Genomic DNA, 24504 nt, shown 5'->3' with positions numbered 1-24504 from the left:
TTGGCTGTGGCACGGCAGGACTTGGCTCCGGAGCCCGGCTTGGAGCAGGGAGGATGGAAGAAGAGGTGGAGCACGGGCAGGGACAAGGTGCAGGTTGGACCTCAGATGAGCTGCACTGGCTAACCCAGTCCTTCACCCAGCTGCAGCTCCTGACAGGTTGGGAGGCAGGGCAGTCCCTCCCGGCACCACAGCCCAGCCCAGCCTCGGGGGGGTCTCTGCCCTCCCGGCTGGGCCCTGGCACGAGGCAGCAGGGACTGACCCCCCGTGAGTCTCTGGTGAGTCTCTCCTTCAAGGCTTGTGTGCTTTGACACAGGCCAGTCTTGCAGGGGCTGATGGATCCAGCACACAGCACCCTCCCACTTCAAGGCCCAGTGCACAGGGACATTTAAACCCAGAAGAAATTGGTTTAAGGTTATACCTGCCTGGATCTCCCAAGACTAGAAGGAGTTGTCTGCCCACCTCTGCTCCTGCCACTGCCTCTGTCCACAACAACTGCTTCCTCCTCCCCAGTGAAGATGCTGAGGAACAAGAACATCACTTGGAGATGAAAACAAAGACACCTTTTTAGTACCTTCTCCCTGGGCAGAAGTTCCATCTTGCAGGACACCGCTCACAGCACAGAAACCTTAACTTTGGTGCTCTTGGCTGAAGTGCCAACACAAGCTGCCAGCTCCAGATTGTGATCCCAGATGTACAAAGTCTACCAGCAAAGCTTGACCTGCCAGCCCTGAGCTCAGACCAAGCCCACATCTCATCCCTCAGTCTGGGGAACAAGTTGGCCAGCAGAAGATCCCATTTGTCAAGTGTCCTGGAGCAACAGTAGCTCCTGAACCAGTGGATCTCACAGAATCATAAAATCCTGGAATGGAATGGGTTGGATTGGAAGGTACCTGAAAGATCATCTTTTTCCAACCCCCTTGTGATGGTTTCACTCTAGGCCTTCCTGGAGACCAGCTTGTAACCAGGAAGGAACTAGGAAGGTGATCATGGAGGTATTCCACGCTATTCCTTTATGTAACTTGAGGTATAAATAAAGCCAGCAGGAGGGACCTCGAGCTCTTCCTTCCCGGCGAGGGTCGAGAACGGCGGGTCCCTGTCTCGGTCTGGCTTATCTGGAGCTGAGGCCCACAGTGACTGCTGTTATCTGCCACACGTGAGGGGAGAGCGCTGGGCCGTGTCCAGCCATCCTGCCTGTTCAAAGGGAAGTGGTGAGATTTTGCTAATTTACCTTCAGTTGGCTGGTTGACTTGTTTGGTCTTTGTCCCTTTTTGTCCTTTTCCCTTCTCCCTCCCCCTCTTCCCTTTTTGGAGAGCTGTTTGGGATTTCTGGAGTTGTGGTGTATAGTATTCTCATTGTATATATCTGTCTCACATGTAAAATATATATATATTTTTGCTATAGCTTTGGCTGCTTAAGTTGTTTTATTTTCTCTTCCCTCTCTGGGAAGCAGGTCCTTGTTGTCGAGTTTCGGGGACTTGGCGGGAAGCCAGCTCGAAACTTGCACACCCCTCCATGGGCAGGAATGCCAAAGTGCCTGAAAAAAGAGGTTAACATCGCCATGCTCCTTTTAAAGACTGAGAATCCGAGGGACGAGAAGGGCCAACTCTTGCCCTCAGTTGCTCAGTGGGCAGGGGAAGCAGGTACCCCATGCCCAGGCCATCACTTCATCCCTGTCCCCAGCCCAGGCCAATCTGCTCTGCAAGGGGTGAAGCTCCAAAGCTCTGAAAATTCAGTTTGGGTTCTGGTCACTTCAGTGCTTAAATGTGGAGCCTGGGGGTGGAGAGGAGAAGCAAGACCAGGGGAAGGGGTGCGTAACCACAGTGCCAAGTCATCCTGCAATCCCTGCCTTCTCAGAGGCTGCAACAACCATGAGCTTTGAAACCTGCAGGGTTTGTGCAGAAACCATCAACTCAACAAGCCAGAGTCCCACGAAAGGTGACAATGGCTCCTCTGGGGGCAGTGGGCCAGACTCCATGCTGATAACACCAAGAAGAGATGTTTCTTGGAACTCTGCTCATCTCAGCAGCTGCTCTGTTGGCCTTGCTTAACAAATGCTGCTACATAATGTCAGATGTTCATTTTCCACAGCTCCAAACCAACAGCTTTTTACAGCAAATCAAGAACACAACACAAGAAAGACATAGGTTTGTTAGAAAGATTCCAGAGGAGGACATGAAGATGATCCAAGGGCTGAAGCCTCTCTGGTATAGAGATAGACTGAGAGAAGGCTCTAGGGAGACCTCAGAGCCCTTTCCACTGCCTAAAGAGGGCCTACAGGAAAGCTGCACAGGGACTTTTTTGCAAAGGCATGAAGGACAAGGAGGAATGTTTTTAGGCTGAAGGAGGACAGATTTAGGTTGGGTATTAGGAAGAAATCCTTCCCTGTGGGGGTGGTGAGGCCCTGGCATAGGTTGCCCAAAGAAGTTGTGGCTGCCCCATCCCTGGAAGTGTCCAAGGCCAGGTTGGATGGGGCTTGGATTCACCTGGGCTAGTGGAAGGTGTCCCTGCCCATGGCAGGGGATTGAAAAGAGATGATATTGAAAGCCCCTTTCAATGCAAACCATTCCATGATTCTATGATCTGAAGCCTGAAGAGAACTTGGACCTCTCCAGTCAGGGCAGGGATGGGCAAAAGGAAACCCATTCCATGATTGTGTGAAACCATTAGTAAGGAGCCTGCTCTGGCTTCAGGTAGGAGATGTGCCTCTCAGTTACTACCTGATAAGCCCTGACAGGCCCTGTTGGGACACTTTTTGGATAGGAAGAAGACTTTGAACAGACCTGTAGGGAGCTCAGGTGAACCTCTGCACCACGGGCAGAGTGAACACCATAAGCAGTTTCTCACGGTGATGCTGCCAAGTGTCCACTTTGGACAAAGCAAGGCATGAAACTTTGCCTTTTCCTGGCCTGAAACTGGAAAGTCTCTCAGATCTGCACTATCTGGCACTGCCTACATGGAAAAATCTCCTTTATGTTGCCCAACAGTTCCTTGTGGCAGAAGATCAGCCCTGTCTGACTTTCTCTCTTTTCAGTGAACTAAAGGTAACAAAGCAAAGTGGGACAGGGAGAGGAATGTCCCTGAGGAAGGAGCTGCTGGGGTAAATGGATGAACAGTTCAGTGTTGAGGACAAAGGGAGGAAATGTGAAAGTGAGGAGTGGAAGGGAACATAATTTCCTCTCTGACCTCCACCAGGCACTTGGGCTCACAAGCTTCCCCGAAAAGCAAGTCAGCCCACAGAGGAAAGGTGGGTACGAGGGATGGGGAAGAGTTAGTGAGCAGGAAGACTCCAGCAGAGGTGGAACAAGGTCGCAACACATCCAAGGACCTGGTCCTCAGTGTCCCGAGTGTCCCGGGCTGACTCCTGCCTCCCGTTTGGCCTCCCCGCTGAGCGCTGCCCGGCCTGCCAGTGGCCAAGCCAGGAGGTCCAGTGTTGACCTGGCACTGAGAGACACTCTCCAGGAAGATAAACAGGAGGTTCCTGAAGCTCTGGCAGGCAGAATTGTCTCTGCCAGGGGAAACTATCTAAGAGCAGAGGAAACCTGCCCAACAGCGACTGCCACTAGTAAAGGGACAAGGAAGGATTAAAAGTACTGGAATACCTTGGAAGCGCCAGCTGTCAGGACTATCTGGATGTGTCCATGCTTCTGTGTCTCCTGACCAGTGTCCCCAGCAGCATCAGCAGCAGGGCCAGTGATCCCTTCTGCTCCCAGGGATGGAGGGAAGTGCAGCCTGGCATCCCAAGGCTGGAGTGGGCTGCTGGCCTTGCTGGAGCTGCTCCAGACATGACTCCTCCACACTGCCCTTCCCCAGGTGCAAACCAGCTCATGGAGAGGCCAGGTTCAAAGCTGCAGGTCTGAAGACCTGACCACTAATAGGAAATCAGGACTATTATTGATATTCCCACTAAAATAAATACACTGAGGTATTTTTGTGTGCCGGATAAGGGGTCTGGGAGAGCTAAGACCCTCCAAATCCAGTGCACTGACACCATGTGGTGATAGAACAAGGGGAAATGGCTTCCCACTGACAGGGTTAGATGGGATATTGAGAAGAAATTCTTCCCTGTGAGAGTGGTGAGGCCCTGGCACAGGTTGCCCAGAGAAGCTGTGGCTGCCCCATCCCTGGAAGTGTCCAAGGCCAGGTTGGACGGGCCTTGGAGCACCTGGGCTAGTGGAAGGTGTCCCTGCCCATGACAGGGGGTGGCACTGGATGAGCTCTAAGGTCCCTTTCAACACAAACCATTCTACGATTCGGTGGGAATACCAGCTGGTGTGGAGGATCCAATGGGTCCATCTGGGAGGGCTTGACTCACACTAAGATTCAGATACCCATGAGATTTCCCTTTCATACCAAGGATCTCCCTTTCATACCAAGGATTGCAACACCTCTGCAGTTCCCTCCTGCAGTATAACCATGAGACTTGGGCTGCCTGCTGTAGAAATTCACTGGCCCCTTCCGGGCATGGAGAAGAACCAGTGGAGATCCTGCAGGATGAAGAGCATCCTCCACACTCTTCAGCAGGGACCAAGGCATCCACCCTGCTTTGCAGATCCCAGCCATGGGAAATGGCAGAGGGATGATGACAATAAAACAAAACAATCAGGCAATTGGGCTATTGGAGAGAAATTAAAGTGTGCTGAGGGTAATGGACTGAGAAATAATCTTATCGGGGCTGGGAGGTATCAGCTACCAGCAAAGGGTATATTTTATACTTGTCTTTTAAATAAATGTTATTTGCTGCTTGTGCTCTCAGTGAGGAAGGGATCTGACTGAGGGGTCTGGTCCCAGACAAGGAGAACCTGGACATCAGCCTTCTCCGAACATTTTCCTTCTGTCTCTTTCCCAGAGGGTTCAATTTTTCCCACTGAAGTGACATGAGAAACAAATGCAGACAAGAGACCTGGACCTGCTGGAGCCAGAGCCTGCAGCAGCACACAGTCCAGCCCTCAGTCTGCTCCCAACCTCTTCAGGCTCATCAGAATCACAAGCTGAGCTGCCTCTCCTGAGACGAGGAGGAAAGCTGGGCAGACAGAGGCTTGTGGCATCAGGAGGCACAAGATCTCCTTCCCCATCTGCACCCATTGGCCAGGGTGAAGCAGAGCTGCATGGGCCATGGCTCCTCTGCCACTGCAAAGGCTAAAGACTGGGCTAAGGACTGGCTGCAGCACCACATCAGTCCCACCAGGACCAGCAGTTGCCCTCAAGCCTCTGTCTGTCTGCAGGTGACTCAGGAAATGAGGATAAGAAGTGATCATGCACAAGTAGATGATCCCTTTGCAATACTTTCCTGAAGGTTAACCTGACTGTCTGGGAGGTATTCGGAGGGCTCACTCCTCCTCATCCCCTTCAGCATGTCCATCACAGTCACTGGTGAATCACTGTCCCACCAGCTCTGGGAGGGTGAACTCCTGCTCTCCCTGCACATCCAGAGGCACTGGCCATGGCCATTCCCAGGCTGCTGGGGATATGGCCAAGCTCTGAACCACATCACCCCATGTGCAGTTAAACACCGAAAGCTCAGGGGCTCCCTAACTGGTGTCCACCGGAGAGGTGTACAGGGAGAGGGAGGGATGGTAGCCCCAGGACAGGCAGCCAAGCCCCCATCCTGCCCTGGACCAGGGGGTGTCCGCAGACAGAGCCCTCCTTGTTCGCTGGGGCTGCCGCTCCTCTTGCCCACATTATCGCCTGTGAATGAACTTTCCAGCATTCTGCTCAGGCTGCCCGGAGCCCCTGGGTGAGGGGCCCTGCTGTGGGCTGGCTCCCCGGGAGCCTGGGCACCCCAGCAGCCCCCAGTGCAGTGTGGAAGTCCAGCTCCCACCCGGCTAATTCAATAAGTCACAGATACCATGACTTCATAAGGCACAGAGGCTCCACAGCTATTAGGGGAATTGGCAGCGGGGGGAGGAGCAGCTGAAATGGAGAAGGGATGGAGACGGGGAGGGTGGAGAGGGGGAAGCTAAGACAAGCAGCAGAACAAAACATCCCATAAATCATGAGGAGCTGCTGAAATACCAGAACAAATGACCCCATAGCTTGGCCATTGTTCCCGAGCGAGGGCTTAAAGCGCTCCCAGTCGAGACAAAGCGCCTCGCGTTTCGTTTCAACACCGCGCCAGCCCAGCCGGGACCTGTGCTCGGCACAGCCGGGCTGGGGAAGGCTCTGCTCCACCCCAGCTCCATGGTGGGACCTCCAGGATGAAGGTGAAGCTCTCAGCAAGGCTGGCTGTCCCACAGCAGCCGCTGCCAACATGGTGCCCACAGCTCAGCCTGCCCAGAGCATTTCCTTGCTCCCAGATGTCCCCACACCTCCCTAGCTCTGCCACTCTCCTCTTCCACTGAAAAGCTCAGGGCCTCATCTTCCTTCTCGTTTTCCCCTGCTCAGGCTAACAGCTTCCTGGTCTGGGAAGAGAAAGGGCTCCAGGACGTCTTCTCTGGAGTAAGACAGCTCGAGCAGGGCTGTGAAACCTGGAGGAGCTCTGAGCCCACTGTCTCTATGGTGCTGCTCCTCTTTGCCTCCCAAAAGTTGCTGACAATTCACTTTGTGCAGGCTGCCCCTGACAAAGGGACAATTGTCATGCAGACAGTCCTGGGGACAGTCCCAGATGGCCTTGGAGTGCTGCAGGACCTGAGCTGTGCAGTAGCAGCTCTCCCAGACACTGGATCAGAGTCAGAAGGATCCAGCACCTCCCATAGGCCCTGCAGTCCCACCAGGACCACGGCACTTGGGTCCAGAAGACGAGGGGGGGCAGGGCATCCATGCTGCTCACCCACATCTGCCACTGCAGCAATGGCAGGAGACTGAGCAGTGCCAGGTACCTCCAGAGCGTGGGTTCCATGCCCAGCAATCCAGGGAGAACTTCCACACCATGCGGGACCACTTAAAGGGGAAATATTATACTATGAAATTTTTAACAAATTTCATGAAAACAGTTTCCTTATAAAACTTTTGCCTTGCAACCAAACCCAAAGCACCGGGCAGAGGACAGCAGCACCTGCGTGTGCCACCTCTACCAACCAGATGGTGCCAATGCGGTTCCTGCATCTGGTGGCTTCTGCCCACTTGGCACCTTCCAGCTGGGCCTCCGTGCTCTGCACTGGGGGCAGATCCCTGCGCATCCCAGTTCTCGGCAGCGGGGAAGCGAGGAGCTGGGATCCAGCACCGTGCCAGGGTTCAGGCAAGAACACAAGCTGCAGGCAGGGCTGAGCCCGAGGCGGCCGCCTGTCGCCAACCACCAGACACGCGGCTGCCAGCGCGGCCTCGGCGCTTGTGGTGGGCAGCCAAGGAGCAGAACCGAGATAACGGGATGGGGGAGAGAGGAATGCGCCGCATTTTTCCTGAGCCACCGAGGGAATTGGCTATTCTGACTGTGGATTGCAGGGAGGCTGTCTGACAGGAACAACTCCAGGAGCCGAAATAGGAAAAACAGTCAGTAAGCAAAGGAAAAGAAAACAGAGAGAAATCAGGCTGAACAAGGGTTGAGTATGAGGAAAGGAGTGTGGGTGGAAGGCAAGCAGAGGAATAAATGGAAGAAGGAAAACTAGGGCTAGAGGTGGGGAAGGAAAAGGATGCCAGGAGAACAAACCTGCCAATGCTGAGACTCCCGATGAGCACCGGAGCTGGAAGGATGTGAGAGGGAACAGAGGCTCCCAGCTCTGCACACACAGGAGCAAATCAGGGATCACAGTCCTTTTATTGGATTAAGCCTCGCTTAAGAGGGAAGATAAACGTCGAGCACATCTCAGGTGACAGGCACAAGAGGAGAGGAGGCCTCAGTTCACTCTAAGTGGGGAGAACGGGGATTGCTGGAGTTTTGCCTATAGGGCAGTGTGAGGTCTCCATAGGAGTCACCAGCTTTCACCTTCTTCACCCCAACAGCAGAAGGCGATGGGCTTCAACTCAAGAGTAGTCTTGTGCTGTTTAGGCTTGGGAGCTAGATTAGGATTCCAGACTAGCAGAAAGTAGAGCTTTAATCAACCAGACCCCCAAACCCTTCCTTGTCTCCGTTAGCAGATTTTGCCTCATTTGCAGCACGCCCTGCGAGCCCTGGCACAGACCATCCAGCTAAGACAAGGAGAAGGGAATCAGCAAACCTGGGCAAAACCAGACATGTGCAGCCCCCAGGTTTCTCCCCCAAGATTGGGAAAGATCTCTGCAATGCTTCTCTCCAGGCACCTCCCAGCAGCAGGACAGCGGCTCACGGGAGCAATGGGCTGAGGTGATCGGGCACATTCATAGCCTGAACACTGGGGACTTTGTGGGGCTGGCTTTAAAAAAAACACCCTAAAAAAGCCTAATAATGAAGTATTTATTTCAGTAAACAACATATGAATGAAAGAAGTGTTTTCTCAATACTTCACTTTTTCCTCTGCCTTCTCTCCCTTCCCCCCAGCAATTTTGTTTTTAATAAGTGGAACTAACGAGGCTTCGCTCGCTGCCGGCCGAGCTGAGGAGCAGGACCGTGCTCCGCTCGCCTGGTGCAGCACATGAACATGTGTCATGGGAATAAAGCCTGCCTTGTGCCCAGGGGGAACACGACCCATCAGCGTGGCCCAACCAGGGAGATGTGCTTTGATGGACACACGGACTGTGAGAACTGCCATGGGAGCAGCCCTGAGCTTTTGGGTAGGCAGCACAGGACATCCAGCACCTCCTTTATTGTGGCAGCAAATAAACTGCATTCCCTGGCACAGGGACTCTGGCCCAAGGTGTCCCCAGGGACTGGGAAAAGGGCAAGGGGAGCTGAAGGCATCTCTGTCCCATCCTACCTGGTTGTGCTCAGGCAGCCACTGTGACACTGAACAGCTCCTTCTCTGCTACCTTGGCTCCATCCAGCCCTACCTGAGCACCTGAATAACTGGGACACTGGAAAACTGGCTCAGTTTGCCCTGTGTGTGGATGCTTTGGAAGGAATTTCAAGCAGGAAACACTAATTGCCGCTCCAGACTGACACAAAGCAAAGGCAACTGAAGATGTTTGGCTTCTCTACCTCCTCCTTGGCAATAGGTAACAGCAGGTTGAGGAGCCCTCCCTTGCCTTCAGGCCTTGGGGTTATGATAGGCAGGATACTCAGGAGCTGCTGATTTGGGAAAAAATGGTCCATCGCTTTTCCATGGCCCTCCAGCCCATGTGGGGTGAGCTGAACCCATCACGCACAGTGTGGGTGCTCACCTCTGCACAGAGGTAAGGGAAAGGATGCAGTGGTGGCCCTGGGTTATAAATACAGACAAATTTGATGCAAGTATTTGCTCTGGAAGACAAATGAGTCACCTGTAGATTGGCCAGGGGGTGAGCCATGTTTTCCATCCGCCACAGCCCAGGATGGTTTGGAGAGACTATCTGAGGATGCTGATCCCACTGTGATGGGCACAGATCCCTGGTGACATACAGGGAACATGGAGAAAAGCTGTTCACACCAGGGAAAAGGCCAGGGGATCCCTTTGGAGGTCTTGGCTGCAGGGGAGGCTGAAAAAAGCCTCTGAATTGCCTTGCCAAGGAAACGTGTGCACATGTGGGCCAGGCACAGGCACGGCTGGAGGTGCAGGATGCCCTGCGGAGCAGCAGCACTCCAGGATTCCTGTGCAGGTGCTACAGCTACTCTTTGGGAACAAAATTCCTGCACTGTAACAACTCAGCTAAGACTGCTCCTGGGTGTCTGCTTAACCACGGCAAGGAGGAAAGGAGGAGGAAGAAGCACGCTGAGATGGTTGGGAGCGGGCGGTGGCAGGGTCCCCTCCTTGTCATGGTGCCCCCTCCTCTGTGCCCTGACGGCACCTGAACCCCAGCACCCTGACCCACCCGAGCCTGGCTGCCAGGTTGGATGTCTGATCCAGCTCAAGGTGTCTCCAGCCACAGATAAAACCCGCAGCTGCAGCCTGGGTATCATCCCTGGCTGGGCCACCCGTGCCTGTGTCCCTGCAGGAACAGGGACATTGGGTCCATCTCTCAGGCCTTGCAGCCTCCAGCTCCAGTGATGGCACATGGAAAACCAAAAGCAAAGGCCATCCCTCTTCACCCAGAGCTCATTTCCAAGCTGGTTTACACAATGCCTCTAAAAGAGCATCATCTCCCGCTGCTGCGAGTTGTTTGCTGCACAAGGTGCTTTGCCAAACACAAGACAGATGGTTTCCCCCAGGAAAATGCTATGGAGCGAGGGAAAATGTACCACAAATATCCCCTGTCAGGGCTAAACTGGGATCCGAGGGCTTCAAAGAGACATTTAAAGGGAGGAAGGAGATTTGCTGACTTCTCATGCTTGTTTGTCATGAATAAAGACAAACTTTGATTGTTTTTAATGAGTTCTTTGCTTGTTTTCCTATTTGCTACACTACAAATTCACATATTTGTCTATTTGGGAGATGGAGAGTAATTGCAGACCAGGTTTCCTGATGACACCGTCTTAGCAAAGGAAAGAAAGTTGTGCAAGTGAAGGGAGAAGCAGTCTGTCCCCAGATATCCTGAATTCTTTGTCTGGCTCATTAATACCTAGTGAGCTTTGATGCCCAACGAACCTCACAGATAAAGGAAGCCTTTGAGGAGGGTCCCACAACCTCACACTGAAGTGTTAGAACACACAATAGATGCCAGAAAGATCTCCAAAAAAAGCAGGGAAAATGAAAACCAAACTTGACATTCTTGCAATTTCTAAGCATTTCTTTTTTTATTCCTTTTTCCTTCTTTTTTTTTTTTTTTTTTTAAGTTTTACCCTCTTTTATCCATCTAAGGAAGCAGAAAGCAATGCAATTCCCAGCTCTTTTAAATCTCCTTAGCAGGTCACCTCTAACACTGGGAAGGCTGACTGTGATCTGCTTCCAAGACTATTGCATCAGAGCTCAGAAACCCAGGATAGGGAAAGGAAGGTTTGGGAAAGGAAGGTTTGAGAAGGGAAGGTTTGGGAAGGTTTGGGAAGGTATGGGAAGGGAAGGTTTGGGAAGGTATGGGAAGGTTTGAGAAGGGAAGGAAGGGAAGGCAAGGCAAGCACCAGTGGTGATGTTTGCCAGAGGTTATGTGCTCATGTGCCCCAGCACACACACAGTTCCAACACCCACGTGAGCCCTGAAAGACTCTCATGGCTCAGTTTGTGGGGTCTCCTTCAACCTCCCAAGGAAAGAGCCCCTGGGGCTCCTCACTGCTCCCTGCACTGGGGCAAGGGGGATGCTCTGGGGGGATACCCTGGGGCAGCCTCTGCAGCAGGTGGAGGGGTTTGAAGGGGTGTTGTCCCATGGGACATGGCTTCCACAGGGACAGAGAGATGCAGCAGCGAGGAAAGGGGACAGGAGGGGGACTGGAGAGGCAGGAGCTCCTTACCCCAGCCCTGTCCTGCAGCTCTTACCATTCAATGCTCAGAGACCTGGGCCGGAATGCAGACAGCTCGGCCGAGGCATACTCAGCTTTCCTTCTCTTCTCCTGCTTCTGCTTCACCGACAAGCGGTGGGCAAACCTAGCGAGGCTGTTCTCCGACCTGGGGAGGGGAGAGGAGAGGCGTTAATGGCACTGAAGTGCCCAGCTCCCAGTGGCATATCTGTGGAGATGCTCAGCACTGAAAGGAGGGGGCTCCCAGAGGGTCAGTGGCACAGGGAAGCAGAAGAGAAGCAGGTTTAGCATTCTTTGAGCAGGACAGGACCAGCACAGACCCATGTTTGCCAACTGAAGGTGCAGCCTGGCAGGTTGAGAGCACCAGGTCCTGCTCCCTCTGCAGCAAAATCACCTCCCCAGGCTTTGCATTCCTGCTCAGACTCCAACTGATGATGGGCAATGCTGGAGAAACAGCCAGCGATATGTTGGTGGAGAGAATCAAAACTAACCCCTGCCTTGGCCACACACTCCTTCAGAGAAACCCTGGAGCCCCTGTGGCCTCCCAGCTGGGGCTCCCAGACACTGGGACAGCTTCCCTGAGGAGGACTGACACAGAAACCAGCTCACACTGGAGAGGTGTCAGAGGAGAAAACAGAAATGTGTGGGAGCATATGGGTTCAACTGAAGGACCCATCTGTGCTAATAAAGCCCCTTCCCACCAGGTGGGATGTCCCAGACATTCCTGGGACCTGGGAAAAGAGCATCTGCAGGCTCTGGGAACATGCTGCACACCCCTCTCCACTCCAGCCCTCTCCAGAGGAGAGCTGATGTTCCAAGGCACATCTGCACTGTCTCCAAGCCCAGTGGCAGAGAACTGGCACTGAGGTTTGCTCAGGAGGCACCTGCCTTGCAGAAACCTCCTTTCCTCTCCCTCTCCCTCTCCTTCTCTTCTCTCTCTCCTTCTTCCTTTCCTCTCCTTAAACCAAACCAAGTACCTCCAAAAAAAGAAAGAAAAAGCAAAGGTATTTCTCAGAACTGAGAGCTCCCTGCCTTTCCTCACAATAATTAAGCCAGCCCCAGCCAGCTAACAGTTTTTTCCCTGATACATTTTAAACACAGACATCTTCAATTCATTAACTCTGGTTATTGATTTATTTTTCAGCTTATGAATTGCTGTTGCTGGGGATAGGGTGGAGACAGCTTTCTGGAGAGGGCTCTTGTCTCTGCAGTCACTGCCGGCAAAGAGCCGCTCAGACCTTCCAGGGTCATTCTTTACATTCTTGAGAAGAAATCCTACTTTGATGTAAAGGATGAGGTTTGCCTTAAAAGAAACCCAGCAAGAAACCCAAACCCCAGCTTTCCTCCGCTCGCACCCGGAGGAAGAGGCGATGAAGAGGAGCGATGTGGGAGCCCAAGGAGCAGAGCCCAGCACCAACACTGTGCCCAGCACCAACACTGTGCCCAGCACCAACACTGTGCCCAGCACCTCGCTCTCCTTTGATGTGGTATCAGAGCTCAGCTGCCATGGATAAGAACCCCGCTTGTGGAAGGGTGAGGGGCGGGCATGGAGCCAATGCTCTGCTACACTGGCATGGTGTGGACCCCAGGGTGAGCAGGACTGACCCCCAGGAATGGGGCTGGGTGCTGGGAACAGGTGCTGTTGGGTTCCTATAGCACCTCCTTGGTGCCATTTGACTGTTCCTGCCCGCTTTTCACCCACCCAGGAGAGGCTCCTGCCACCCTGCAGCTCCAGCTGAAGGGATGCTGGGGGTGTTGACCTCATGAGATTTGGGGACTGCCTGGAGAACGCTGCCCTGTTTGTTGCACTTGCCCCATCCTCACCACACTCCCTGCACCATTACAGCCACCCCTCCCAAATTGGTCCCCAGCAGGAATGAGGTGCTGGGAAATCCCAACCCCCCTGCATGGATTCAAGAAGGCAGCAACCCCCATGACAAACAAGTGCCTCTGTGGTGCCAGTATGTGCCTCTTGCAATGACCACCACTGGGACAATGACACACTCAGGAGGTTTACCTGGATCTATCCACCTGCCCGAGCAGGGAGGGAGCAGCCACTGCATCCTTCAAGTTGGACAGAGCCAACAGCATCTGCCAAGAAGAGTTGGTGGGGGAAAAGAGGGCAACAGGGCTGAGGATGAAGGAGAGTTAGTCCTTGGGTCAGGTGTGCTGGCAGGGCTGGAGAAGCCACCTGGAAGCTCAGGAACATGTGGCCTTGCTGTGACTCCCTAATCATGGCATCAAAGGGAAGGCACAGGGAGAAAGGTGATGGATGCCCAGGGCATGTGCTGCCTAGATCTGCCTGACACAGGACAGGCAAGCCAGGCCACATACAAACCAGAAGTTGACCAAGAACTTTAGGGTGCTGCTTTCACCCCCCAGAGCAACCTTCCAGCCTGCCAGCCACCACCTCCAGCTGCTCATAGCCCCGTGAGAGGAGACAACCATGAGGGTTCTGATAGGCTGGCACCTCCCCCTTGAGAGCTGTCAGCAACTCATCCAGCCATGAACCAGCCTCCTCTCACCTCTGCCAGCCCCAAAAGCTCCAGCAGAAGCATCACTAATTAGAAGCCAGGAGCACATTACAGATCATCTGGCTATTTATACAGAGCTGCTTTACATAAACTGTGCTGCAGAAGGGGGAATGAATCATACCTGCTCTGCCGTGACTGCAGCCTGCTCTGCCCCTCTCCCCTCGCCCCACCGAGGCCCTGTTTGTGGTCAGCTCCCCTGAGCTCCTCTGCTGGGGCTACTCCCATTCCCTAGGATCAAGGTGCTCCCAGGGTCAGGATGCTCCCAGGGTGGGGATGCTCCCACAGCTCTGGGCATTGTGCCCAGGTCTGGGCTTTGTGGTGTTGAGCCTCTAACATGGGGGATGCTGCCAGGACCACCCTTCTGCTTCCCAAGCACTTTCCAAACACTAATAGATGCCTCTATCCCTTGAGAAAGGTCAGCATTAGGGATTTTAAGGGAAACTGAGGCATGAAGACGCTGTGCAGGTGAAACAGTTTCCCTGTGGTTGGCAGCATCCATCCCTTTGTGTGCTTCACTGAAGACTTCTCTGCCTTCCCCCACCAGTACCACACACTCAGCACCACAAGTGCTGCTCTGGGCAACAGGCAGCCCCAGGGAGCCACTGTCACCTTGAGTCAGCTTCATGGTAGCTGTGGGATGGGGACAAGGCCAGCACTGCCCCCCCAGCCCTGCCACTGCGTGGTACTGCTCCAGGTCCAGCCGGGCAGGATCCGGACTCACCTGCCCAGCCCTCCAGCAGAAGCAGCATCTCTGCAGCAGCTCAGTATTGGCATGGTCAGGGCTTGGCAGACCTAGCTGGCACCTGCCAAGGCTCTGTGGCAGTGCCTGCACCCCAAGGGGACTTGCCAAGGCTCCGTGGCAATCCCTGCACACCGAGGGGACACGCGGGAAAAGCCATCAATTGGAACACCAACCACAGTGCTGGAGAGAATTGTCTCCTGACAACCAGAGAAGGTTGTTCAGCAACTGTGCTGTATCATAAATCACACCTCTATGACTTGCCATCTGTCAGCCAGATTACACATGTTCAGAGTCCCATGTCAGTGTTTAAGTCAGAACACAGCATCTTTCTCCCAGAAATAATTATTGGTGTTGAAGGCTCTTGCAGAAATACCCATCATCAGCCCTTCCATCCAAAGCTCTGGACAGAACAGAGCTGGCATTCCCAGAAGGCAGGACCACTGCTGCGGCACAGGGATGCACAGCCTCCATGTGACATGTCCCCCATAAACCCCCTGCTTCAGGCACACGGGGGGTGGCAGGGTCGGATATAGCAAACCCCCCCCGGCACCAGGCATGGCACCCAGCACCCCGCACAGAGCAGGCAGGGGCAGCCAGAAACAGAGGCTGCTGCTGAAGGGAGATGGGGACAGTGCTGTCCCCAGCCTGGTGTGCACTGAGGGCCCTGGAGTGTCCAACTAGGATGAGCAAAGGGTGCACAGAGCAGCACTGAGACCCTAGCCTGGCCAAGGGGGCAGAGATGGGCCCAGCGCAGGGCACAGCTCCCACAGCCCTGATATGCTGTGAGTGCCACCAGCCTGTGCCCATCTCTTCATCCTACATGTCTTCTGGGAGTCCAACCCCACCATGGGCAGCTGCCGAAGCCCCTGGTCTGCCAAGGCAGTGGGGACACAGGCAGAGCACGGACACGGTGGGCTGGCAGCCTGTCCCCATCCTGTCTGTGGTTCAGGCAGCTCGCTGAGCCAGCTCAGGACACAGCATCCCAGCACAGAAATCCCTCAGCTGCCCTCTGGGATGAGGACAAGGGGTTGAAGTGCCACCCTCCGCCCCCTCACCGGTCAGGCAGGCGGATAAGCAGTGACATTTCCCAAAGCTCAGCACAGAAATACACAGGGGCTGGATTCATCCCCCTGGCTTCACCCTCCGGGCACAGGCATGAATCCGGCCGGGGGCTCGCAATGCCTCACCACCACTTCCCCCATGCCACAAATGGGAAGTGATGACAAGCAAAATCCTGGTCCCCTCAGCTCTGCATCCCTCCCTCCCCTGCGGTGCCCCTGGAGGAACACCGTGGGCTGATCTGCTAAGAAGCCTTTCAGCAGTTCGCAGCCGGCACGGTGAGCGTGTGCCCGCGGGCGCCCGGGGTGCCGGCGTGTCACCTCACCCAGTGCTGGCACAGCACGACTCGGCTGTGCCACGGCCAGAGCTGCAGGGAGACCGTGGTCCCAGCAGGTACAGCTGCACCAACCTGTGGGTGAGGGATGACCGAGGTCACCAGAGTGCCAGTCCAGGCACCAGCCCCGGCAACACCTCTGCTCCACCAACACACTCAGTCAAAGCCCTGCCCACCTCGCGGGCACCAGCCAGCCATCCCTCAGTGATGGAGATAGCACATCCAGGCAGGAATAGCTCCCACTTGTTGCACGCCTTAGCCTGAGACTTGGGAGTCAGCACATGCCTGTACATGACTCTGAACTAACCCAGGCAGGCAGTTCCCAGCCTCTTCCATCAGCACAGACGACAGTCCCGGGCTGAGCCATGGGGTGGCTGTGGGCAGCTCAGGTACTTGGCAGCAAGCAAACAGGCAGCGTTTCAGCTGGTCCTCCCTCCTTTGGGAGCAGCCACTGCACAAACAGCTTAGAGCTGAGCTTATCCCCACGGGCATCCCGGCTGCAGCCAGCCTTGAGAAGGTGGCTGTGCCTGAGAAGGTGGCTGTGCCTGGGGTGAGCAGGGCTGGAAGCACATAGCCCTGCACTCCCCACAGCTACGGGGTTTGGCTCCTGGCAGTCTTATTTGCACAGGTACAGTTGAAATAAAATAGAGGGAAAACAAAGCTGGAAAGGTACTTCCCGAGCAGGCAGCAGTCTTTCCGGAGAGGGGGGTTTTGGAAAGGGGAGACTCGTGGCCATGGACATGCAGTCACAGCCCCTGGTCACAGACCCTGCTCACTGGCAGCACGCTTCCCACTGCCCACGGCTCCGTCATGAGTGTGTCGCCAAGGCAGCAGCCGGGACAGGACCCCCAGGAGCTGTGCACAGCGGTGCCGTGCAGGGAGAGATGGCCGGGAGCGGCGCGAGCGATGCTCACTCACCTGTACAGCCTCTGCTCCCTTCCCTCCTGGCTCTGCCGATCACCCACTGTCGGAGCAGCAGTTCATCCAAGAGTGGCTCTTCGTGACAGTCCCTGTCCCCTCTAGGCACACTCCCATCCCGGCCGGGGTCCCCTGCTCCCACCCGTCACCCGACCTCCTCAGCCGCCGCCTCCGCTTCCCTCACCCATCACCTCAGGTTTCTCGTTTGCTCTGTGCTTGGCTCTTTTTTTTCTCTCTTTTTTTTTTTCCTCCCAATCTTGTTTCTATAGAAACAAGATTAGCAGAGGGGGAAATAAAACAGCCCCATGTGACTCAGATTCCGACACTGAAGAATCTCCTGGTTGCGCTCGCCGCGGCTTTACATAACCACGAGGCTGTGCGGGCTCAGCCTGGGGGACCGGGCTCGAACAGGGCACCTGGCTCAGTCAGGGGGGACAGGGATCAATCAGGGAGGGCCAGGCTCACATGAGAGGGGGATCAGGCTCAGGTGAGAGGGATCAGGCTCAGGTGAGGAGTACCAGGCTCAACTGTGGAAGGACCACCAGACAGAAGGCAGCGATGTCTCACCTCCGCTGGCACTGGGCTTGCTGTGACACTCCTGATGCTACAGCATGGCACCAAACCCCACTGCCATCCCCAGAGGACACTGTGAGACCCTGTCACCCTGCACGGCCCTGCTTTGCTACCTGTTGCCATTGAGAAAGGGAGAAAGCAGAGGTAGGGATCCTGAAAACTGCCCTGAGTGCCACCAAAACCTCTGGGGTCCCCAGGTGAGCTTTGGAGGAGGAAGCCCCAAGACCCCTCAAGCTGCCAGGCCATCCTGCCCCTGCCCTCACCACTCAGGAAAGTGGTTTTGGCCACTGATCTCAAATCTTCATGGATTCATTGGTGAGCTGCAGACAGCCATGTGCTCCATGCTCTGGACGTTCCTCCTCCTCAGTCTCCCAAATTCACGAGCAATGTCTGTTGCTGGGGCACACAAACAATAGATTGAGCTCTTCCACCACTGTTTTGGTGACCAGTAGGGGACAATGCTCACAGGCACTTCCCAAGCCCAAAGGGGTGCTGCACACCTGAGTTCCAGGTGAGCTGGGAAGCACTGAGGACCCTGTCTGAAGCCATCCCCTGTGTGTTCCCTAAGCTCCAGAACAGATTCTGACTGCACGTGGCCATTGCTGCCTGCCAGGATCACACACTCAGGGCTTCTGTCGATGATCTCCTGTGTCTGTTTGGGACACTGCCCTTCTGCTGCACCTTGAGGGGGCTCAGCCCCTACTCCCCAGGTGCTGCCCAGGGCTAAAAAAGAAGCAGAGTGACTTTTTACTTAATCAGACAGTGATAGGACAAGAGGAAATGGTTTTAAACTAAAAGAGGACAGATTTAGATTAGGTGTAAGGAAGAAATTCTTCCCTGTGATAAGGGTGGTAAGGCCCTGGCACGGGTTGCCCAGAGAAGCTGTGACTGCCCCATCCCTGGAAGTGTCCAAGGCCAGGTTGGACAGGGCTTGGAGCAACCTGGTCTAGTGGAAGGTGTCCCTGCCCATGGCAGGGGGGTGGAACAAGATGAGCTTTAAGGTCCCTTCCAACCCAAACCATTCCATGATTTCTGTAATTCTATGAAAAGGGAATGTGGGGTGATGTCCTGCCAGAACACAGCAGTGAGGTGCCTTCCCCACAGAGCAGCCCAGGACCTCAGCTGGGTTTGCAGGGCGGCAGAGCAGACCAGGAGGTTGCGCTCATCAACTGAAGGGCGGGGCATTGGCTTATCCACAGCTTCACCAAGTCCCTGGCTTTCCTTTGGGACTTCAGTGTCCCACTTCTCAGGCTGACTCAGCTGTGATTGGTTGGTGAGCTCTGTTATTGTCACAGCCCCAGGCCTGCCCATGGGCTATGACATAGGACACCTCTCCTCCCCCCTCTCCATCCCCCCTTCTGGCCGTGCTGGTGTTCAACAGGGGCTCATTTACCTCCCTGGCGGGCTCAGGACGGATCAGAGAGAGCGACAGAGCAGCTCTGGGTGCCCACAGTTTGAGCAAGTGATGAATTTGAACATATCCACCCAACCAAACTTTTCCATGAGTTATCTCACTGGGCTGGGGAGCAGCATGATGTGCCAAGCTTGGGCGATGCTGCAGAGAAGGAGCCAAAGGCTTGTGCAGTCCTGAGGGGATGAGCTCTGCCAGGGTGCTGCCTCACCCACCCGCCAAGGGCATGGCTTCTCAACCCAAACCAGCCAGTCTGGTGGGACCCAGCCAAGCTGGGGGTGCCTATTTTGACCTCATGAGAAGGGTACTCAAGGGGAGGACAGCTGGACAGCAGGCTGAGGCTTCCTGAGGCCAGGGAGGGAGACTGTGGGGATGCTGCAGATGGGGAAAGAGTGGCAGGAGTTGTATGAGAGGGTAAAGAAAGAAGGTAGACGTCTCAACAAAAGGGAATAAGAAGAGGTGTCTGCAGCTCTGGACAAGTTGATCCTGAGACCCCAAAGCACTCCTGCCCATGCCACAGCACAGCTCAACATGAACCATCTCTTTGATTTCCCTGTAGCAGTAAAGGAGAGATGGGTCAGAGCTGCAGCCCCCCAGTAACCACAGCCCAGGGCAGCCCCTGCACTGGCCCAGCACAGAGAGCTCCCTTGGGACTTGAGGAAGGGATTTTTGTAACAGTAAATCTCTCAGTGGTCACTGACATTTGCCAGATATTGGGGGGCATAATCAGTGCCCCAAGATTGTCAATGAGTGCTGCTCTGCCAAGCTGAGCAGGCACCGGGACTGATGCTGGGCTGGCCTCCCTGGGAAGAACCAAGCTGGACACTGCAGGACCTGGCTCTGCAGCCAGGAGCCAGGCAGAGCAGACGGGATCCTGTATTTAAAGTCTGATAACAGGGTCACAGAAACTTCCGCCAGCAAAAGCACTTGGATACCTCAATCTAATTATAGCTGGCATTATCAGGCTGCATTACAATTAGCAAGTCAGTGGCCAGTCTCTATTTCTGGTCTGCAACACAAGGCGGGTCAGTGTTCCCAAGGATGAAGGAGAAGGGAAGCAGGGGCAGGAGGACGGAGATACCTCGCGGTGTGTTTAAATAAGCAGCACAGCTGCTTCCGAGGGCCGTGCAAAGGCAGGGGTTATTTGGAGGGTGTTTATGGGGAAGGCCAAGGAGAGAAACACAACCCATCCCTTCAGCACAGTCTCTGCCAGTCATTGGGGGCAGCTCGTGACTCTGTGCCCCCTCGCTGCCCTCATTCAGGTGGACTCCGACGTCCCACCAGACCCTGGAGCAGAATCGTGATCTGCCTTTTCATAGAATTATGGTTGGAAAAGCCCTCTAAGATCATAAAGCCCAATCACTCCCTCAGCACTACCAAGGCCACCACTAAACCACCCAAATGCCACATCTACATAATTTTTAAATCCCTCCAGGGATGGTGACTCCACCCACTGCCTGGGGCAGCCAGGGCCTGACCACCCTTCTAGTGAAGAAATTTTCCCTAATATCCAATCTAACCTTTTCTGAGCTATTTGGAAGCCAGATTAAAGCAGCATCCAGGAAGGAACCCAACCACACATCCTACTCGAATCCCACAGTCTATTCCTGTTGGCCTGTCCAGTGTTCAGTACCAGACCAGTTGCTTCAGGACAGTGGAAACACATGAGAGCACCAAGAATCCCTGGAAATGGATAGCGTTTTTAGAACTTCTTTCTTGTTTTCTTTGAAAACCAGAGTTCTGTCAAACTTACAGCATTTGATGCAAAGAATGTGATGCTAATCCAAGCAGAAGGAACCATCTGATGAGCCTCAAATTAAAATGTTCCTTTGTTTTGGCTTTCAAACACTGCATTTTAATACTAATGCACACTCTGAATGGAAGGTAAATTTGCATGTTCTTCTTTCACTAAAAATTCTCTGTCAAAACAATAATTTTATTCATTTGCATTTTGACAATAACAACTGTCCCCCCTCTGACCAACATCTGTGCGGTGACAGAGATGCTGGGCACATGTGCCACAGCTTGGTGAGTCACACTGCACCCCCAGCATGCCTGTCCCACTGTGGGGCCTGGGACCTGCACCAGTATCATCTCCCTCCCTGGGCACACACCTTCCAGTTGGGAACCCAATCCCAAGCAAGTACGAGCCAAGGAGGCAGTGGAACATGAAAGCCCATTGATATGAATGTGGCCCAAAAAGGGGCAGCAGGATTTTGGAAGGGGTGGGATCCTGAAGACAACATAAGATGATCTGGAAGTTTTCTCTCTCTCCAGATTCTAAGCAGTATTTAGGCTGGGATCTGCATGCCTGCCACCTTGTCACATTAGGATCCTGTTGTCACTATTCGGTGCTGTAAAACAGCTTAAAAGAGAAGGACTTGGGGGGGCTGGTGGGTGAGAGGCTGGACATGCCTTGTCTGTGTGTGCTGGGAATGCGAAACCCTCCACGTCCTGCACTGATCCCACAGCGTGGGCAGCAGGGGAGGGGGGGATTCTGCCCCTCTGCCCCCTCAGGTGAGACCCCCCTGCAGAGCTGCCTCCAGATATGGGGTACCAACATCAGAAGGACGTGGAGCTGCTGGAGTGAGTCCAGAGGAGGCCACGGAGATGCTCCAAGGGCTGGAGCCCCTCTGCTCTGGAGCCAGGCTGGGACAGCTGGGGGGGTTCACCTGGAGAAGAGAAGGCTCCAGGGAGACCTGAGAGTCCCTTCCAGGGCCTAAAGGGGCTCTAAGAGAGCTGGAGAGGGACTTGGGACAAGGGATGGAGGGACAGGCCAAGGGGGAATGGCTTCCCACTGCCAGAGGGCAGGGTTAGATGGGATATTGGGAAGGAATTGTTGTTTGTGAGGGTGGTGAGGCCCTGGTACAGTTGTCCAGAGAAGCTGTGGCTGCCCCATCCCTGGAAGTGTCCAAGGCCAGGCTGGACGGGGCTTGGAGCAACCTGGGCTAGTGGAAGGTGTCCCTGCCCATGGCAGGGGGTGAGATGAGATGGGCTTTAATGCCCCTTCCAACCCAAACCATTCTATGATTCCATGATTCTTGTAAGCAAAGTTCTTTTTCTAACTCCCAACCATAAACCATTGAAAAGCACCATTTCATGTCAGGCACGTACCAACATACTTCATCCTCAAAATCAGCATAATCTACTTTAAAACCAAAAATCCATCCATCTACAGACAACAAATAAATAAAACCCACAAAATAAAATAGGCAAAAATTCCTTTCCTTGGGCAAAATCCCCATCACTTTGTTTATTTTTCAGAATTCTGTCATTTCCCTCTGTGATTGTTTTTAATGAAGATATCTATCTCTCCTTCCTGAGCAGCAGGACAGAGAGCTTGGGCTCTTCCAACCAGGCTGTGTGAGCGTGATTGATTGTACGTGTGCCAAGGCAGAGGGACGTGCAGACTTGCTCCCATCCTGCCTGGGGCCAGGAGCTCTGGTAGCTGATTTTCAGAATTCCCCCACTACCGATTACAGCTTTTATCCCAACCAAAAAGATTCCAGGGAAAACAAAGACCGAAGAAAAAAAAAAAAAAAGAAAAGGACAAAATCCAACAAATCCCTTTCCTCGTGTGCAGTCAGCGGGGACGGGTAAGTAGGTCCCTGAAGGGGCTCAGTCCTCCTGGGACCTTCATCCTCCTCTGTTCACTCTGGCTGAGCCCACATACGGTGAGGCAGCAGCACGCTGTCCTGGCATCGCCGCCGTTCCACCCCACAGCTGTGACTGCAGCCAGGTCCCCTTCGCGGGGACAAACGCCCCGGGGGGATGTGCCGCTGTTTAGTCTGAGCACGGCGCTGGCGCTGGAGCCGGCTCTGTTTTCCATGGCCTCGTGTCCCACGCTGCGAGTAGGAATGGAAAAGCTTGTTATTTTGGGCTGCTGGGTGGCCAGGCCTTTCCAAGAGAGGAGAGGAGTGATGTGGTTAATGCGAACCGGCCACAGGGCCTCCGTGGTTGTTCTTTCTGGCTGGCACCCGGCCCCTCCAGAGGACCACACCGCCCGCCACCAGCGCCCACCGGCGGCACAGGCAGGTGGCAGGAGCTGCCACATGTGCTTACGTGTCCAAGTGCGCTCACGTGGAGGGAGGGAGGAGGATGGGAGAATAAGCTCAGACCCCAGAGGCACTAGGACAGCTGCCCAGAAAGGACCCAGCAGCACCCCTCTGGCCTCATTGCTTGGGGACAGCACAGAGCAGGGCCAGGACGTGTCGCACTGGGTGATGGAGTGCTGGGACAGGCTGCCCAGAGGGGTTGTGGGGTTCCCTTCTCCAGGCATGCACCTGGACTCGATCCTGTGCAACGTGCTGTAGGTGACCCCGCTTCAGCAGGGATTGGGTGAGATGATCCCCATAGATCCCTTCCAACCCCAATCACTGCAGTGGCACACACGGCCTGACCCACGCCTCTGCTGCCTCCTGCAAGGTCTGGATCGCTTGGGGTGCTGGTGGCCCCCAAGGGCACCCAGAACCTCCACAATTCACTCACAAAGCTCCTCAGACTGGTAAAGTGGCACCTATTGAAGAAATACCTATTAAACCCCAAGCTATGGGGGATCCTGGGCTTTTTTTTAAGCAGCCAAGCGAAAAAAAGAGACAAGTCTGACTATGAGATACAACACTGATCTTCACCAGCACCAAATGGGAAAAACTCAGCGAAGTATTTTTATGGTCAGAAGAACAATGCCATAAAATGCCAGCATGCTACCACAGCCCTACTCTACCCTCTGTGCTTCCTCTCCTACAGAGAGTAAGTGGTTATTAGGGGCAGCTGGGTCCACACCATCCACCACACCACAGACCCCTCCTGGTGCCAGGATGGGCAGTAGGAAGGTGCAGAGCTGTGCGGGCACCCATGGCACCCATGGGACTTGTGCCCAGCATTCCCCATGCCCTGATGGCAGGGACGGGGTGGATCTGGCTGGAGGCTGGAAGGTGGGGACCCTCAAGGTTGTAATTCCAACCACATCTCTCCATGCTAAATGAAAACGTCCCTCTCTGGTTTTCCCTTAGGACTTGTGAGTATGTCAGGAATTAAAACTCAGTCTTCTGGGCTCATTGCACTGGTGCAGGAATGTGCATCTTTTTCTCCTCCCTGCATCCCAGTTCTTCCCAGTTCAGTGAAAACCCCTCACCACCCTGCCCAAGGCACTTCAATCCGCAATAATGGGGACCAGGAGAATGGGAAACACATCCCTACAGGCAAACCATGATTCATCCAAACTTCCTCCCAGTCCAAAATTCCCCTTGAAAAGGCACGATTTACAAAATCCCCTCTTGAAAGGAGTGGGAAAACACAGGAGAGAGAAAAGCCCTTGGCGTGCCTCCCCCGGCCGGCTCTGGCCCCTGCGGCTGCCCCTCGGCGGGGAAGCGCCGTGGAGGTTTGAGGGACTTGAAGGGATTTGCCACGCAATAAAAACATTCCTGCTTGCAAAGCATGAAACCCCAAAAGTTTATGGGAAACCACTGTCTTCGGGATGTCTGCATATCTTCAGGCATCCTGGGAGCTGTAGTTCAAAGAAACCATGAAAAAGCAAGCAGCCGATAATGATGGTTTCTGGATGGAGGCTGTGTGACTATTGGCTCCCACATGAAAGCCTGAATTTCTGGGATGCTGAGCCTGT

The 24504-nt window shown here is 54.3% G+C and overlaps 2 protein-coding genes across 2 annotated transcripts in view; both read right to left on the bottom strand.

Moving 5' to 3' along the window:
- Positions 1-24504, bottom strand: part of LOC103763297 (ankyrin repeat and fibronectin type-III domain-containing protein 1) — a 74983-nt gene that overhangs the window by 29950 nt on the left and 20529 nt on the right. The window contains exon 2 of the mRNA XM_018067568.3: positions 11330-11458. The gene's annotated coding sequence lies outside the window, so the exon portion shown is untranslated. The remainder of the gene's footprint in view (positions 1-11329; positions 11459-24504) is intronic.
- Positions 11326-24504, bottom strand: part of LOC108638716 — a 150885-nt gene continuing 137706 nt past the window's right edge. The window contains exons 4-5 of the mRNA XM_018067701.1: positions 13328-13401; positions 11326-11458 (exon numbers count right to left, since the gene is read on the bottom strand). Coding sequence (XP_017923190.1) covers positions 11326-11458; positions 13328-13401 — 207 coding nt within the window. The remainder of the gene's footprint in view (positions 11459-13327; positions 13402-24504) is intronic.

The sequence above is a fragment of the Manacus vitellinus genome, unplaced genomic scaffold (genome assembly GCF_001715985.3).
Source record: "Manacus vitellinus isolate BGI_N305 unplaced genomic scaffold, ASM171598v3 scaffold_12_pilon, whole genome shotgun sequence".
NCBI classification, from domain to species: Eukaryota; Metazoa; Chordata; class Aves; order Passeriformes; family Pipridae; genus Manacus; species Manacus vitellinus.
The sequence above is the reverse complement of the archived record's forward strand: the minus strand, read 5'-3'. Positions and strand labels throughout refer to the sequence as shown.